We start from the raw sequence: 17,832 nt of genomic DNA, 5'->3' as shown, positions 1-17,832 counted from the left end.
TAGGACTTTGGCTCACTGTAGCCTTTCATGCAGGCTGTTTCTTTAGTTTGATTATCCGAGCTTAAACCTACCTGACTCTTTCAAGCTTTAACAGCCTGTGTTTATTGCCAATGTTAAGGATTATACAGGTTTCTCTAATTAACTTACATCCGCAATGGGATTTGTCAAAGTACGTTATCTTACGTATGACTTGGTAATTCAGAAGTTACAAATGGAAAGCGACTTCAAGTTTTGATAGGCTCCAACTCTATTAACCCCGAGCAAGGGCTGCAGCCCAGGGAGTCTCACTCTGAGGCCACCAATCTTTCTCCTTTTTAATGCAGAAGTGTGTGGTCCCAGCACACTCTGGTCAGCAACAGTCTCCAATTCACAAGAAGGAGAAGCCCAGGGCTTCTGGCAAATTTGCAGGTCCCTTCACTCAGGCTTGTCTGCAGCAGCCACCTGTCTTTCTTGACTATACACATGCTGTATCATCAGCAAGGGAGCCTGGCTGAGCAACCGCAAGCACCCATCTACCTCTATTCTTAAGAAGCTATTTATCCTAGGATCTCATTAGCTTTGCATTTCATTTTCTTTAAAACCCAAACAGACAACAACAACAAAAAACCCTAGGGAGTTCTCTCCATAGCATTTCAACAGAAAAGAAGGGGGAAGTCCCTTCAAATTGAGCAGCACTACTTGGGACCAAGAGAAGTTGCTGCTGCTGCTGCTACGACTGCCACCAAGGTCCCCTAAATGTTCACAGAATACAAAGGGTTAAACAGGATGGTATCCTGCTACCACTCAAAAGGGTCTGTTCGGTAACAACTTATACATTCTCCCCTACACAACAGTCATCTAAATTACAGTTACAACCATATTAATTTAACAAAACATTTTGAGAAACCAGCACAGAAACTACACATTCATTGTCTTTTCTGGAGCTTTAAACTCCTCACCGACAAAGGATGGTGGCAATGAGAGCCGTGTTGAGTCATGACACTGCCCTGCATGGGCACGGGGAGGGGAGGGGTTTTGATACTTCGCAGAGATGAGAAAGAAAGTAACTCAAATTGATGGCGTGGGGGATGTCTTAGTATCTTTAGTACCATATGGCAGCTTTAAAATAGTAAAGTATCCTTTGGTTCACAAGAGAAGTAACAGTCTTGATCTCAGTTCTGTGTGTGGTTTTTCAGGTTTGGTTTGCTTTTGAGTGAGATTTCTTGGGTTTTCTCGTTTGTTTTTTTGAACACATTTGGAAATAGGTTCTAGGAATGCATTCAGGAATATTTGTGGCTACTGTGCCTATTGCTTTACAGTAATGTCTTGTGGGAGCTGGAGAGTGGTCTGATGGAAAAAAAATATATTTATAGATATGCACACATACACACACGCGCGTGCACACTCATACACACACATACAGAAGGTAAAACGTAATGCACCCTGCTCAAATGTACTTTGCTTGGAGTGATTTGTCTATTAAAGAAAAAAAATTCACAGTTCCTCAACAGTAGTTAAAATTCCAGGTCAGCTACTGATAATGAAATTATTTCCCCTGTACTTGCATGAGGTAGACATCCCAAGAGGATAAAGAAAATGGTAAGTTATGACAAACACTTTAAGTTTTTTTCCTTTTCTGAACAGAAGGCCCCTTTCTGCTCGGTTCTTCAGGCGACACAGACAACTTACTCGACGAAGCCTCCTGTGGTGACCTGCCTGAGCGCTCTGAGATCTCCAACCTGCCCTCCTGAGAGTACGATGGAGACGCGTAGCCATGCGTTCCTCCCCCTTCTCTCGGGAAAGCAGAAGTGGAAGGCTGCGGTTCAGCTTCATGTCTTCCCTGAGAACTAGTGGGCTGCTGCGAGAGAGTTTTATGGGGGCAGTTAGCCACCATGTGCATGATGCTCTGACAGTAATGGCACTTCTTTGGCTGCGGAGGTAGACTACATTCTTTAGCGTGGTGGTCAAGGCCACCACAGTTGTAGCATCTAAAAACAAAGAGAGACAGCTAGTTATAAAATGCAGCATCAAACAGTAAGATTTTCTACGTCAGGTAAGCTCAGTGTCAGCGTGCACAAGGTCTGCTGGTGAAACAGTGGGGGCTTCTGCACCGATATCCCACTGCCACAGGCTGAGGTACATTTGAGTTTTGCTTTTTAAGTCACCTGGAAGGTGCCCCTTTGTCGCACCGGTGCCAGAAAACACTTTGTGCTTGGAATGGGGAACTTTTTACCCGGGATCCCAGCCTGCCGGCTCCGCTCTCCCCACACGGCCATCGCCGGGGCGCGGCCGCCGCCTCCCGCGCAGGGCCCCGGCACTCGGCCCCACTAGAGGGCACCCGATACTCAAGCATCCCGCCGCCGCGAACGCCTCCGTCTCCCGGTTATTTACAGCATTAAACGCCTGCGAGTACTGGTGCTCCAGCGCCTGACAGGACCAACACCGCACAGCGGGGCGAGGAGAGGCGCCGAGGCAGGCGCCGGCCTCCTCACCCTCGGGCGGCTTCACTCTGAGGCGGCTTCACTCTGCTGCGCCCGTCACCTCGTCAGGGCCACAAAGAAACGTGCAGAGAGGAGATGCTCAGCCTCAGACGTCCCAATGGACACGCTGCTTTCAGCCAGGGAAACCCAAACGTGGAGGAGGGAGGCGGTGCCCTGTCACTAGCCAGGATCTCGCCCAGGGCCCAGCACCTTGCCTCCTCCGGCTCAGGGGTGGGGGCCAAACTTTTACAATGCTTATGTTGCAGGGGGTTCGTAATGGCATTTACGGTTTCGATTCAAAAGAAAATAAAGACCCGGCAAGAGTCATAAAACAGGGTTCGTTTATTTTCTCTGGAATTTCCCAAGCCACGTGCAAGTGGTGGTGACCTGGGGTGCCATCTTCAACAGGTCACGGCTGCCCAGGAGCTGATGGGCGCAGAGTGCCTCCTCCACGCTGCATGGGCAAGGGCTCCTCCCCAGTTCTCAAAAACAGCTAAAATCCACTACATACTCTTCTATTGACCTTGTTAGGCAGGAGAGTCCTGAAGAGATCTCCAGCAATTCCTCACTGAATCCTCTCACTTTGTAACATATGCCAGGAACGCCAGTCCTTGGATTACGTTATTCTAACACATGATACGGAGAAGTGATTATATGCCTTTGTCTTGGTGACCCTATGCTGGTCATGTTCACCACTGAGCTTTCTATTTTGGCTATTTTTCTATGGTTTCTGTTTCTTTGTTTTATAAAACTTGCACTGAATGCATAGAAATTTAATTTATTATAATCTAACATGCTACTGGAGAGAACTAAACCAGTAATGATGATTGGTTTTGCTTTCCCTTAACCATCATCTAGTTTAAAAAAGAATTGCACAAATACTTAGGCCTGGTGGAGTCAACTGAAGGATTAAAAAAGACTGGAACTATAACTAACTATATGTACAAAATAGCGCAACATGTTCTGGCTCAAGCCCACATCAAAACATTTTAAATTTTCACATTCCTGGAAAGGCACTGTTTCAGCTAGCATTTAGTGGTCACTACTAGTCTATACGAAACCAAGAAGTTTAGTCCATGCAAAGCTGTACGTACAGCTGGAGTCTCACCTACAGAATATACTTTACCTTCCAAAGAAATGCTATTGATAAAACCTGCATAATTTTTTAAAAAGCTTGCAAAATGGCTGTTAACATTTGCAAATCCATTCCAAGCAACAATCCCTCAGCACCTCCCTCTTAATCTGCCTTCTTCACTATTAGCAAGATACTAACCATATCTTTATTATTAGCAAGATAATAACCACATCTTTAACAGACAAATGAAAAAGCAGCATAAGTTGCCCATAGCATGCTGTCATGTCCTACAAGACCAACCTATAATTCAGAGGAGTTAAATGATGAACAGAACTTCATTATCCTTTCAGAAAACATTGTAATTATATTGTCGTATCTTCCCTAAAAATTAATAAGAAACAAGAAACCAAACCCATTATACTGAACTCAGCACTTCTGTGACAACTGCAATAACGTATTTTAGGTGAACTGGTTCCATTTTTATGTCACCACTGCACAGAAGTTTTACGCGATTTTCAGTGAGATTTGAAGACCACGCTTACAATAGTCTGTCTGCATATACTACAAAATAACCCATGAAGAGACACAGAATATAAAGCTTCCCTTGAATCAAGCAGAAAATAACACGTACAAGCCCCATTGTCATTCAGTATTGATTTCCCTAGCAAGGACATACTACATATGTTGTAAAATACAAACATCCTGATCTAAGATCAAAACATCAAGCTTTTTTCTCCTATAATTTAAAAAAAAAAGTTTTAAGTTATTAAACAACATCCGACTACTTTTTCCCAAACCATTGCAGATATTTTCAAATTAGTGACCCCCACTTAACAGTAGCATTCAGTCTTCTTAACTGGTATTCAGCTATGTTTCCCCGACAAGCTTTCTAAACACCTTCTGGATAAAATAATATGGAAGTAAAACTTGCAATTAGAAAAACAGAAGAACAGCAACAACAAAAACCCTTAAATGTTTTACTTTCTCCCCCTCCAATAAATACATCTAAGAATTCACAAATGTGGTATTTATTATAATGTAGGTTCTATTAAAGAATGATGTTTATTATTATCTTCTTCATCGGTTTCTAACAGTGTACTTGTTCCTGGGCTAAGTATAGTATAATACAGTATAACATGGGAGTGTGCAGACATTGTGCATTTTATCTTAATTCAGAATACAGAATTTTATAGCCATGAATGCATTTGCACTTGCCTCCTTCCCTTAATATCACATATATTTAGAGTGGTTTAAAAAATAAAGTTTGAAAATAGGTTAAAGGGCCTCAGTGGCAGGGTAGGCAGTAGCCACGGACAAATCAATTTAATCAGTCACTATGGTATGCACTGTGTTATCCAATTCAGTGAACCATTTCACCTCACCAATTGACCAAGAACCTGCTGTCAGGGCCCCTGCTTCCACTCAAGAGGCCTCTGTCACCTTTTGCATATATGTTTATCAATACATCCTACTTGCAAAATATTGTAATTCCCTGCATTTATTCAAATCGCTGCTGAAATGTCACCATAAAAGAAAACTCTATCAGAGGCAGTTGTGATTAAACTATGATTTGGCTTTTCAGAAATGTTTTTTGTCACCAACCAACTCAAGCATCTGGCTAAAGTGTCGCATTAGAATATATATGTGCCAGCCGGGGTGTGCCTGGACTTAAACAGGAGGGTGGTATTTATTCAGTTCTTTTAACTATTTATTCACTCCTTGTCAATCACTCTTACCAGGAGAACAGATCACACCCCGCTCTGAAATGCCTTCCCTCTCAAGGGATTTACACAAAAATGGAAATGGTCGGCCACCTCAGAGCTCACAAATGATACCACATGGCATCATTCGCGTGCATTACGGTATGGTATTAACCCTTTTATCCAAAACACTTCAACTCTCTGCTCCTCTCTGCTGAATATACTTACATTACACATAATGAAACCTGATAGCATGATATGCGCACGCAAGCTTATACATCCACATCTCTATATACATAAATACATAGAACAATATACAAGCTGGCTCCTGCTAATAAAATTAGCAAACTCTCATTTGAGTATGTTCTCAGAAACTCTAGATTAGTACAACCATAAAAGCGTTTCTTCACTTCAGAAGCACCATGGAAATAATGTATGTTAGCTTAAACACAACATAAAACTTTATATGTAAATTACATCATGAGATGAGTAAACCACAAAAAGCCCTTAAAAATGCAATTATAGTAGAAGCAACCCTTACAAAAAAGCAACGGCAAGAGGATTCGTTAAAACAGGACTGTCTTTCTCACAGTAGGCTCCCATGATTTACTTGGTAGCTTCAGGCTCAAAATTAATGCAACAGAGTAAATAAAAAGATGGCAATTATCCTAACAGGGAATCCTTTCTTCACTACAGCACTGACAGGAAGGTGAGTCAGGGTGATTTTTTGATATAAAAAAGATGAATATTTTAATAAAGGAACACCTTGAGGAACTTGTCTAGCATTGTATTTCAATATTCTCAAGAAAACAGTAACATTAATACCTACTAGTGAAGAAAAAAGAGAGCACATAGCAAGGTTAAAAAACACTTCTAAATTGTCCTCCACTGCGGATTTGTGATTGCACACAATTATACATATTAAAGGAAACATAAAGAAGCAAAAACCGTAGAGATTCCAACATAAACTATGTTGTATTAATTGCAATAAGCTGATGACTGAAATTGATTAGAAGTACTCAAATTCACAACCAAATGAAAACGCAAAATAAAATAATCTCTAGTCTTCAGCTTTCTTCCTTGTCCCAGCAGTCAACTCCTCCTTGGGAAGCACACCCCAGCCCTATCCCTTTTAAAATGACAACACCCCTGCCTTGCAAATACGTTCGCCACACTAACAGCTCAGCTGAGCTAAGCAGTAAGGAGGGTAAGCACAACTGCTTGCTTCTTTATGCTGCTTTATAATACGATTTAGATGATAATCCAATATATATGACAAGTAGAGAATCTACAAGTGGCTCCACACTATTATCTGTTGAGAGAAAAAGCTTTAAAATTACCCTAATGACGGACTTTTTCTTGGGGAGGGAGGAGGAGGGGAGGGGTTAACATCTAACAGGGATAGCAAAGGGAAGAAAGGGGGGATCGTCAGAGGAAGACTAAAATAATTCACCAGGATATTCCCTACACCAACTCCTCTTTTGTTTTTCCTTTTGAATGCTATCAGACAGCAAAAAACTGCGTCTTGGCTAGCAGTGCTCCATCTAGCAATGTTAACGCTTTGAAAAATGGCATGGTATTCTAACAGCATGTGCAAGTCAGATGTACACCGAACGCCAACTAAGCAGTTAAAGCATAAAGGAAATGTTTAAAACTGTACCTAAATGTGATGTCTTTTTTAGTAATTACTTTCACAGCACACCTAAAGAAAGGCCAGTTCTTGCAGAAAGAACATGCAGCAGATTGCTTGAACTACCCTATTTTGCGGTAAAGGGAGGTTAAACCATCCATGATCTAACAGAAACACGGATCTTAGACAAAACTAAGATGTTTTACTCTTCAAGGGCTTCAGTGACTTGTCTTGAAAAATCAGGCCATGGGGCAGCGCAAGGGGACACTTCTCGCTGGTAGATGTGAACACCTGGAAAAGCTCGGGGAGGTGTGTGCCCAGGCACCACCTGGGGCAGTGACAAACACCTCCAACACCTCTGCAGGACAGAAAGTGTCTTCTGGACTGTTGAGGATCTGCTAGTTTCAAATTGTCTTTGAGGTAAATAAAGTATATTTTAATGGATTATTTAAATATTCCAGTAACCTAGTCTTAGATATCAAATCTGACACAGTAGCACTCCGAAGACTGACAGGATCACAGGTGATTGCTGCTAAATGGGCACCTCTCGTATCTTACTGTATTATAAAAGGACTAATCACTTTTACTTAATACAGGTATAATATGAAAATCCTTCTTGCTGAGAAGCCTACACTTAGAAGTGAAAAAACAGTTTGAGTATTTTTTGAAACAGGGCATTACCCTTGCGCCTTGAAACAGATAGCACCTGCAGACCTCATGCTTTTACAGCAAGAAATGCTGAAACTAAGTATGAGGCTGCAGTGGCCGCAACTTAAAAACAGGCAGCAACTGTCCCTGGAAAATAAAAAGTTTGGTCGGCTGCCAGGGCAACAAGCAGCAGAAGGAGGAGCAGCAGAAGCAGCGGCAGGAGCAGTGGCAGCGCGTGGCAGGGGAGGAGCGGGAGGCGGTGGGGACCCCCACGCACCCCGAGCAGCAGCCAGCGCCTGCCAGCCGCCCCATGCTGGGCACCAGCTCCTCTGGCACTTCACTCCTTCTTCCGCCACTTTTACCGGGGGATTCCCTTGCAGGCATTGGTTCAGGAGATTTCTCCCCCTCCACCCCTTCCCTGAACCTTTTAAGCAGCATTAAACCCCAGGAGAAATAAAGCCAGCCTGTGTTTTTTGAAAAATCATGGGGCTTAGGAGGGAGCCTTGCCGCAGCGCATGGCTGCGCTCCCTTGCTGCTGACCGTGCCCTGCAGCTGCCCCACTCCCCGCACCCAGCGAGGAATCAACCCACAGAAACGTGGCCCAGCTTTTTGTTCTTAAAGGATGAAAACCCGCCTGTGAGTCAATGAGACATACACAAGATGCACTGAACGTACACGCCCTGCCTGCGCCCTCCGAGAGGGAAATTGCTGGAATATTTCTGCTCACGTGCACATCGCTGGGTTTTATGCCATTTTGTTTATCAACCTTGAATTCTTAAGCTGTAGCTGAATGCAGGAGAGAACACAGGTAACTGAAAACGCTTTAATAAGGTATTGGTATTCAAAATACCGAATACTGAAATAATACTGAAAAAATCATTTAAGGTCAAGTGAAATTATCTTGTTACAAAAACTAGAGATCGGAGCATTTAGCATCTTCATCAGAGCATTTATGGTGTGCCCAGCAAGCAGGGTCACACTAAGGCAGAAAACTTCACTAGCACTCTCATTTATCAATCCATGAAAAAAAAAAATCAGTTTAATTTTAAAACTGTAACTATTTTTAGCCAAGTACGTTGGAAAATGGTGTCTTATCAATTCAGAAAGTGGCACATTGGGGCCATATTTAGATTTGTGCTGATCCTGTGAGTATTTGCTACCCTGAACCCCTCGTTCACGCAAAACACTGTGCAGAGGCGACATGCTGGGAAAGTTAATTGCAGGCTGTTGTTCTTCAATAAAATTCAGTTTGAAAATTTCCTGTGCTTTACTAGCTTTTTGAGATTAACAAAAATATCATTTTCTAAAAAAAAAAACCTCCTAAAGAAATAAAGATGAAGTAAAATAAAAATGCTAATTTATCTATTTCTCCTCCAAATCCTACAACACATGATAACGTATCAGAGATTGGAGACTTTCAATTTCGTGAGAAAAACAAGATCCCTCCATTTTTTTAAGCTTGCCTTCTTTCATCTTACAGATAGCCCCAGCACGCTGACACAAACCCACTGTCTGCAAGGCTTTCAATAACACAGGGTTGAATATTGATGATGTTTACTCTTGTTACAAATAAATAAATAAAAATGCTCTGTTGTAAACTCATCAGATTGACTGGTTTTCTGTGGTTAGTTCTAAATCAATCTATTTTCCCCGGTGTATAGCAGAAGTAGTATCAATAGGTTACGGTCTTTTGTTGCTTGGGTTTCCCCTCCCCCTCACCCCCCAACAAAGAAGCTGACAAACAACGTGCGGCATTTGCCTGATAAATCAGGCCTGTCGGGATACAATTTAGCTTAAGTTCATGAGGAAATGAATTTGTTTAAAATCTGCTAATACGATTTTACTGGAAGGTGGATTTTTTTTTTTTTTTGAGAACCAAAACCAACAATGAAACAGAAAGGTGCTTCAAAATGCACAAAATGCCGTCTTTTTCTCCACAAAAATTGAAAGGACTAGGTGGACAGCAGCTCTTAAAAAATAACCTCAACAATGTTGTTTCCATTCTTTCTTCCTTTCCATGAAACCTTATCTCTGCCACGCACTCAGCCCTCTTTACAGGCATGGAGGAAAATTACTTTTCACATAATCACATAAAAATCCTTATGAAATGCATCCTCACGGAGGAATGCTTTGGATGTACTTTCATTTGTTACAACAAAAAGGTTTTCTTTATATTGAGAGTTAAGAACTCCTGAAATAACAATTTACAAAGTGAGGTCTTTTTTCTAAATAACATGAAAGATGGTTTTACCCCAATAGTATCAATATAGCACAGAAAGAATGTGTATATTTTAATGGCTTTAACCCATCCAGACAAAGCAGATACAAGATCAGTGACGGTTTAAGTAAGTAATGTTTTAAACAGTCGTATATCACACATATCAAACATGAAATGCTATACCATGATTTCAAATACTACTGTTAATCTTTTTGAATTATGAAACCACACACACAAATATTCTTAACCACAAATTTCCCTTGTAAACCTTAATTTCTGTGAGAATAATAAAAAAAGGGGATTTTAAATTAAAACAGTTCTGTATGCAGTACTTCTAAAAACAGTAAGTATTTTCCACAGTTCATGTTGGTGGAAAGGCTGCCATACAGGTTTGCTCCAGTTATTGCTGCAGTGTGTACCCACATTTGCAGCCTATTGCCAAAGTTAGCTGGGGTGCAGCGCTGGGCCGGTGTGGGGGTGGCCAGGACTAAGTAGACCTTGGCTGGCTGTGGCTGAAACCACCTCCACCACAGGGTGCGCCTGTTTCCAGAAGCATAGTTCAGTAACACCAGAAGTCTTCACAGAGGTGGCTTGAGCCTCCGGCCATGTGGATAAGGATGCATGCTGCATAAAACTGGCTCAACTCTTTCTGGGTCAGTGAAGTGCTGTTCACGAGCTAAGAGGCATGCCTGACCTTATCTGCCTCTCAGCAGAGCCGGTTCCAGGGTTTCTACAACCACTGATCAGCTAATCCACCGATGAGATAAAAGGGTAGTAGGTAACTGGGAATCAGCTGTTAAAAACTGCCATTTCCCTTTTGTTCCTTATTTTATCAGTAACGTTAGCAGCAAATACAAGTAACACCAACTCCTCACAACAGCAGGAAACAGCAAATAGCATCCTAGCAGTAGGTCGGAGCACTGATGCAAGCAGCGGTAGAGGAAGAGGAGAAGGAGGGCTGCTCTGGAAGTTCATAACCTATTCTTCTTCCCCAAATACCAGTTTAGAGTCGTGTGACTTTGGGTATCCCTTATAAATCCGTATCATGCACAAAGTTTCAGAAATATCTAGCGACAGGAGTACGGACTGACTTAGATCCTAGCCTTCAAATGGATTCTCTTACTACATTCACTGAATTAGATGACTTGCAGGAATATAGGCTTCACAAATGTTAAAGATTGCAGGATTTGACCAGCAACTCACATCTTCATTTCATTCTTCAGAAATAAAGGGACAATTACTGTCTGACACACGATGAGGAGGCCATGCCAGCTATCTCTATAGGGGTTTCTTCCAGAGCTCATGGAATTGACAGAGTAAGTCGTGTCACATGAAATACACACAGGGCTTCCCTTTCCCAACTGCATAATAAAAGGACATCAAACATGGTGGTTGGTTTTCCTTGAAATAGCACATGTAAGTTCACGTGTTCAATACCTCCAAGAAGAATTAAGCCATTCAGATGCTCTATAGCCACATTTTACTGTTAAGGGAAATCTGTATCACTCTGAAGCACTTACTGAGAAAGCAAGCAGTCAGTTCCTAATTCACTTTTCCAAACTTGCATCTTAAGAGGCTTTCAACATCTTAAAGAAAAAAATTAATTTTGAAACTTTTCATATCAAAATGCAGAAGCAACAGTAAAGTATGAAAAGAGGATTTCAGCTGCAACAGGATTAAGCCTCATATGTTAAAGCTTTTAATTCCCATCTGAGGCAGGTATTTCTGTTGCCCCACACTGCCTGATCCCTGAGAATTAAAAGTGAAATAATGCCATTTTCTACTATTCCGCCCTATCTCACCACCAGATTTATCTTTGTGGTTAATTCTCTCTATAATTGTGTACATAAAAATAAAAAACACATTTGTGCACATAAAACCAACATTGTTAATTCAAAATTTCGTGTTTCCTTTCTCTTAGTTTGGCCTCAGGATGGCAAATCTCATGCACAGTTTGAGTTTAATATTTCTTTCTCCGAATTCTGTGAAGTCTACGTACAGTTAAAAATAATGAAACATAACTGAAAGCATTTCACTATATGTGGTAAACTAGATCACTTTATCCCTCTTGGTTGTGATTACGTAGATTAAGTGGTATCACTCCAGTAAAATGATAACAATAAGGTTAATAAAACTTTTCTAAAAGATTGCATCTTCCCAGAAACAGAACAACTTAACGGTCTTAATTCTGCTCTCTGTCACATGGGTGTAAATTCAGAGCAATTTTGATGACTTCACTGAGCTTATTCTCCGTTAACTTTAATAGTGTAACTGAGAAAAGAATTTCCCACTGTGCATGAATACTGAAAAGTCACATTGCAGTAGCCAAAGCTGGTTGCAGACATCAGGCTGATACAAGCTGCAAGGCAATGCAGCGATGCAGGCTGAAGCCCCTCAGTTTCACCTGTAAGTCCGTGTTTGCTGGTTGATGTAACACTTGAAAGCATAACGCAGCATAAATCACAAAGTTGAAAAAAGAAAACCAAAGAATTATAGCCAAGGTAGAGGAGTGATGTGTTTGATTCTTCTGCCCATTTACGCTCAGCCTTTCAGGTTAAGAAAGAATGAATGAACAATTTAAAAAGTAAGGATGTTTACAGGCCAAAGATCAATTTTCCTGCATGACTGATGAACTCCGCATCAGGAGATTTAGATAAAACAGGAACCCTAGACTCAAATAAAATGTTTGAAAGCAAAGAACAATTCAAATAAGGGCACCCCAGTCACGATCAATGCAAGGGGACAGCAGATTACAAGTTGGACACTGAGTGCACTGGCCAAAGAAAAACGCAATGGATATGCTCACCGAGCACAGCACAAGCAACTAACTGTAGTTTTGATCAGAAATTCATACCCAAGCCACGACTTTGATTATGGAAGCCCTGAATTTACGATTTTGGAAGCAGTCACAAACCAGAAGGGTGATTAATGCCAGCATCATGTCTGTGCCTTAACAATTCATCTATACTCTAAACCACCAACCAACCTTCCAGTTATCCGGTAGCACTCACTGTGCAAGGCAGGAAAACTATGTTAAGATTGGAAGCGCATGGAGGCAGAAAGGGCAACACATTTTTATTGCAAGCCCTGAAGTTGCTAGTGATGAATCAGACCTCTGGTTGGGGTGGAAGACGGCACGTATGCGCTCTTCTCCGATCCCAGGCTCTGGGGGCAGGTTAGAAGACACGGAAAGGTGACTGGGACATACTGCAGTGGCTAGGAATGGAACATATGGCATGTCAAATCCATAGGAATCCACAGGATTTCATTAGCTCTGACTGAAACCCAGTTTCTTCCTGTTTTAGTGATTATTGGCCATACTGCTACGAGGTTATGGAGACAACTCTTACTATTCATTGAGCAGTTACATTATTCCAGTGATAGATCTTCCGCAGGAAAAATTGAGAGTATCCTTCTCCCACAAGACCTTAAAAATACTGCAGCTGAACCAGCTGGGGCAGTGGATTTGAACTCACAGCTAGACAGAGAACTGGATCTATTTTCTTTCCCATGCTGGATAAATGCCCATTGGTTGGTAGAGGGAGCAGGGAGATTGCTGGCAGGCAGAGCAAGGGAGCCCAGCTGCTCAGCGCCAGGCTGGAGCAGGACCCCTACCCTCCAGTCAGTGTCCTCCATTTGCGTGAATGCTTCCTCCCCAGAGCTACTCCTGAGGGGTGGCATATGAGTGCCACAACTCTCAATCTGTGCAATAACAAATTGTATCGGGTGTCAGTGTTACGTATTTGTATTACTGCACCATTGTAAAAACCGCGACACCAGCCTTAGGAGCTGCCGTAGGCTTGGTAGCTGAACTCTTCACCCTGTACAGCCCAGAGCCTCCATCGCTGCCTGCCCTCTTCAGGCACAGTCTCCCCCCACACCTCGCGGTGCTGCTTCCACCACTGGGTGTAATCCTCCTGGAAATGCTCCGTGACCCCTGCTCCCCAGAGAGTGAAGATGAGAAACCCCTGTCTCTTACCTAAAATCTACTAATCCTTCTTCAAAAGGCTGAACGACGACCATCTGGAGATCACAGCAGCAGGGAAGACTTGCATCCAAACATGTCTTTCACACTGAGTGAGGTATGCGGTGAACTCTCAGGGACCTTTTGTGCAGGTTAGTGTGTGCTTGGGCCATTCAGGTGAAGGGGAGGGCTGAGGAGCCAACCTGATAATTTTGCAGGGTTCAGCTGTAAGCTAGAGCACTGAGTTGCTGGCTGTTCAGTAGAAACCCCAACTGATACAAGACACAGACAGCAGGTAAATTTGGCTTTTGAGGCTCTCGGCAGGACCCAAATATTAAATCTAGGAACCCAATGTCTTCTGTGTGGCTGAAAATAGTAACACCTGAACAGCTTTAGCCATAGAAGACAAGGGACCAGACCTTTAAAAATCTGACATTTCCCACACTATTCCTGGATACTTCCAGGAACAAACAAATTGTTTATTAAACCATCCTCACTCTTGAAAACCTCGAAGGCCAGAAAGCCTTGCTCCTAAATCAAGATCCCTTTGGCCCTCCTCCTCCTTACAAACCTTCCAATTCTAAATATCCAAAATACATGGAAATACCCAATTCCAAATAACCAGAGTGGAGGCAAACTGTCCCCCCCCCCCCAAGACTCTGGACCTCAAGCACAGCCCACATACTTCCCTCATGAAAAGTCTCATACTTCCCAGGCTCAGCAGCTGGTGATGGAGAGTGTGGCATCACCTTCTTTCTCTGTCACAGGCAGCCTGTGTGACCTTGTCATGTATAATCAAACGTTTACAGGTATTTAAATACCTAAGTCCCACTGATTTCAGAGGCAAGCAAGATCCTCACAGCTTTGAGGATCTGAGTCTGTGCCCCTCGGGATTATATCTGGTAAAGCAAGGGGGGAGGGGAGGGAAGTTATGGTACAACAGAGTTCAACCATACGGTGATCAGAACACAAATTAATTGGCATTCACTAAACTAGAGCAGGAATCAAGCACATTCTGGACAACGCATAAAATACTCAATTTTGAAATTGTTGTCTATGTTACAGCTGTTTCACTGCTGTCCAGCTATTGGGATGAAAAGTCATAGACAAGTTGTGAAAAGTCATCTCACTTGTCACTACAACCCAAACATTACATGGAAAATGAGGGCTATCAAGAGCTTAACTGGACTTCGCACAAATGCAGAAAACCCCTCTACAGGTCTTTTTCATTCCCTGTTGGCAGGAAGCACAACAATGACAATCAGATGCAGAAAACACACACTTTCTACATGGTGCAAAAGTCTGAACCAGAATGTCTTCAACTACTGTGCTTAGCTTTCATCCCAGTTTCCCACAAAGCTTTGCACAGCGAGTGCCACCGCTGCCTGCTATCTTGGCAGCATCAGCGACAGCTCCTGGGGTGCCCTTCTATTTTCACACTACGTACTGTGAAACAAGCCAGCAACAGTATGCTCTGCCAGGCAGCACGCAGGGAACTGCCAGGGATCCTGCTTGAGTGCTGCAACCCACCCAGAACTGTAAGCAGTGACCAGGACTCCAGCTCAACTACTTTGCATTTCATTCATAGCTTTTCTTTGGTAATGTGAAAATAAATGGAAGATAATAATCAGAGTAAACAGCCCCCTTTTCAAGAAGAATACTTCCAAAGACATATGATTTGCTTTCAAAAACTCCTGAGGATGATCCACTGCTAGCCAATTCTCAACAGCAAAAGTTTTCAGTTAATTCATCTGCTTTTTTTGGTTTGTAGTGTTTGTTTAGCTTGGTTCACATCACACCTCCAGTTTCGAGGCAAAATCATAAACCATTGCATTGGCACAACTGCGGGTGTGATAAACACTGGCAGGAGGTGGGAGGGAATAGATTAAGCAATGTGATTCCCATCGTCCTCAAACATTCTTGCCAGAGGAACAGCAATGTGGAACCGCACCCCGTGTCTGGGACTTAACCCTGGCCACAGCACACACATTGCCTTTACACAAACCTACACTGGATTTCTACCTGCGTTTATGAATATGTCAATCTGTAGTATTTCATTTATCTGATCTGCATCAGTAGGAGAGCGTATGTGAAGGATTGATGAAAGAATCACGCATCAGAAGTCCAGGCACAAGATGCAGATTTGAACTTAGTTTTGTAAACAGGGTGGCTGTGGCTAAATTCCCTTTCAGTTAGAGACAATGAGCTGGAAAAGAACTTAACTGACAAAAAAGTAGCCGAGTTGGCTGCAAAGTGTGCTTTGAGTTAAATACACAATAAATACAGCAGACAGAAATGTGTATTTTCCCTCCTCTAAGTAAATATGTTTTTACACTATTCTTTTACATATTCCCCATAAAATCAACCATCCCTATTTCAGGTTAATTAATCCTTTTTTTGTGAACTCTCTCTCTACTCATGCATAGCATAGCTGGGGCATTTCCTACCTTATGCTCATGCAAGTGCTACTTGCAGCTGGACAATTTCCCTTCTACCTCCTTCACAGGTTCTGCCTTGCTACATTATTCTTTCTTCATTTCCCTTCCACTGCAATGCTTGGTGTGGAAGCATTGCACCTGTCAGGACTCAGCAAGAATAGCTCTCTATTTTGTTTCTGAGGCTATTGTGAAGACAGGGCTTGAGTCAAAAGCTGCTGTTCATGGACAGAGAGCAGACTGGTAGCTAAAAAGAGAGAAGAGAAGGGATTGTCAATGTTTTGTGACCAATTAGTCATGAGATGACCTCTCAGCTCCATTTACTTTGCCTGTAGTTACCTCAGATGCAGTGGGCAGGAAGCCTTTGAGAGGAACTTGGCAACCTCAATATGCCTGTCAAATGGCATCTTACAATAATCATGGCTATGATTACAGGACTGCTGCATACAGTCAGAAACAGAAGTGTAATGTTTAAGGATATTCCTGTCTTTGTAAGACATACAAAAGGGCAGCACAGAGGGGCCATGAGGGTGTGTCAGAGAGTGGGACAACAGAGGAGGGAGAGGGATAAACAAGCACAGGGCCACCTACGCCAACCCCTCTATTAACGGCACGTAGCTGAGGCATCATCAGTGACACTGGCTCACCTGCTGGCAAAGCCTAGAAAGCATGAAGCAACTGCAGGGCTGTTGAACGCTGGCGAGGCTGAAGCCAACCTTTCGGCAGCACACTCGAGAGGAAGAGTGCCCCATCACAGTGGTACTGCAGAGCTCACCAAGGAGGAAGCTCAGCCTGGCAGGCTGCTTGCTCAGGGCCTTCCTTCTGAAGTCACTAGGACAACGTCAACAACGTCTGCTGGTTTTATGGTACACAAGTTTAATTGTTTAACTTCAGGAGGAGTAAGAAGTTCTGCTCCGTTATTGAACTCATGATTTGGGGTCGAAGGCAGCTGAGACGGCTACGTTTCTTGTATTTGTTGTTCAGTGCAACACTCGCCCTGCTCTGTGGATTGTCTTCAGCACCTCTAATGTATTCTCTCTCTGGAAATTACCTTAGATCTTTACCACTGAGTTAACTGCTCAAATGCTTGTCTTACAGATCATAAAACAGCTTCATATATTGAATCATCATCAACTTTGATACTCATTCAACAACAACTGAATTTTTATTCAAGAATAGGACAGCCTATAGGACAGTCAGGTTCCCTTGAAGCATCTCAAAGCTGAGACAAAGAGCATGATTTCTGCAAAATGCTGTGGTAATTCCAATTTATTACACTCAATGGCATAGAAATTAACAGGCCAACATACCTGTTGATATACCACTGGCTCTCTACAGCTGAAATTTTTTAAAGGTCATTATTTGCCATGGTTAACTATGCTATTAGCTAAGTATTTTGGTGGCTCTGAAAGCAGAATGCTTTACAACAGATTACATTTCCGTGTATCAATATCCCTTTTAGCTTACAAGGTTTTCAGGTTACCATACCAGAAATGCTGGTGGTAACATTTCTCAGGCCTCTAATAATTCCTGCTGTTAGCTGAATCCAGCCACTAATATTATAATGTCCTTAAAATATTTTGAGTAAACAATATTTGACTGTAATTTTAATTTGTTGACAGGAATTTTTTTTTTTGGTAAACGATTTAGCCAAAAAATATGCACTTTCCAAATAGTACTTACAAATTATCTAAATCCTACTA

General features: G+C 42.4%; 1 protein-coding gene across 1 annotated transcript in view; it reads right to left on the bottom strand.

The window, feature by feature from the left end:
* Positions 1–1,597: 1,597 nt before the first annotated feature.
* Positions 1,598–17,832, bottom strand: part of LIN28B (lin-28 RNA binding posttranscriptional regulator B) — a 90,162-nt gene continuing 73,927 nt past the window's right edge. The window contains exon 4 of the mRNA XM_075148067.1: positions 1,598–1,967. Within this exon, the coding sequence (XP_075004168.1) occupies positions 1,598–1,967 (370 nt within the window). The remainder of the gene's footprint in view (positions 1,968–17,832) is intronic.

Source organism: Calonectris borealis, chromosome 3, assembly GCF_964195595.1.
Source record: "Calonectris borealis chromosome 3, bCalBor7.hap1.2, whole genome shotgun sequence".
Taxonomy (NCBI): Eukaryota; Metazoa; Chordata; class Aves; order Procellariiformes; family Procellariidae; genus Calonectris; species Calonectris borealis.
Note: the sequence above shows the minus strand (reverse complement) of the source record. Positions and strands in the feature narration are given on the sequence as shown.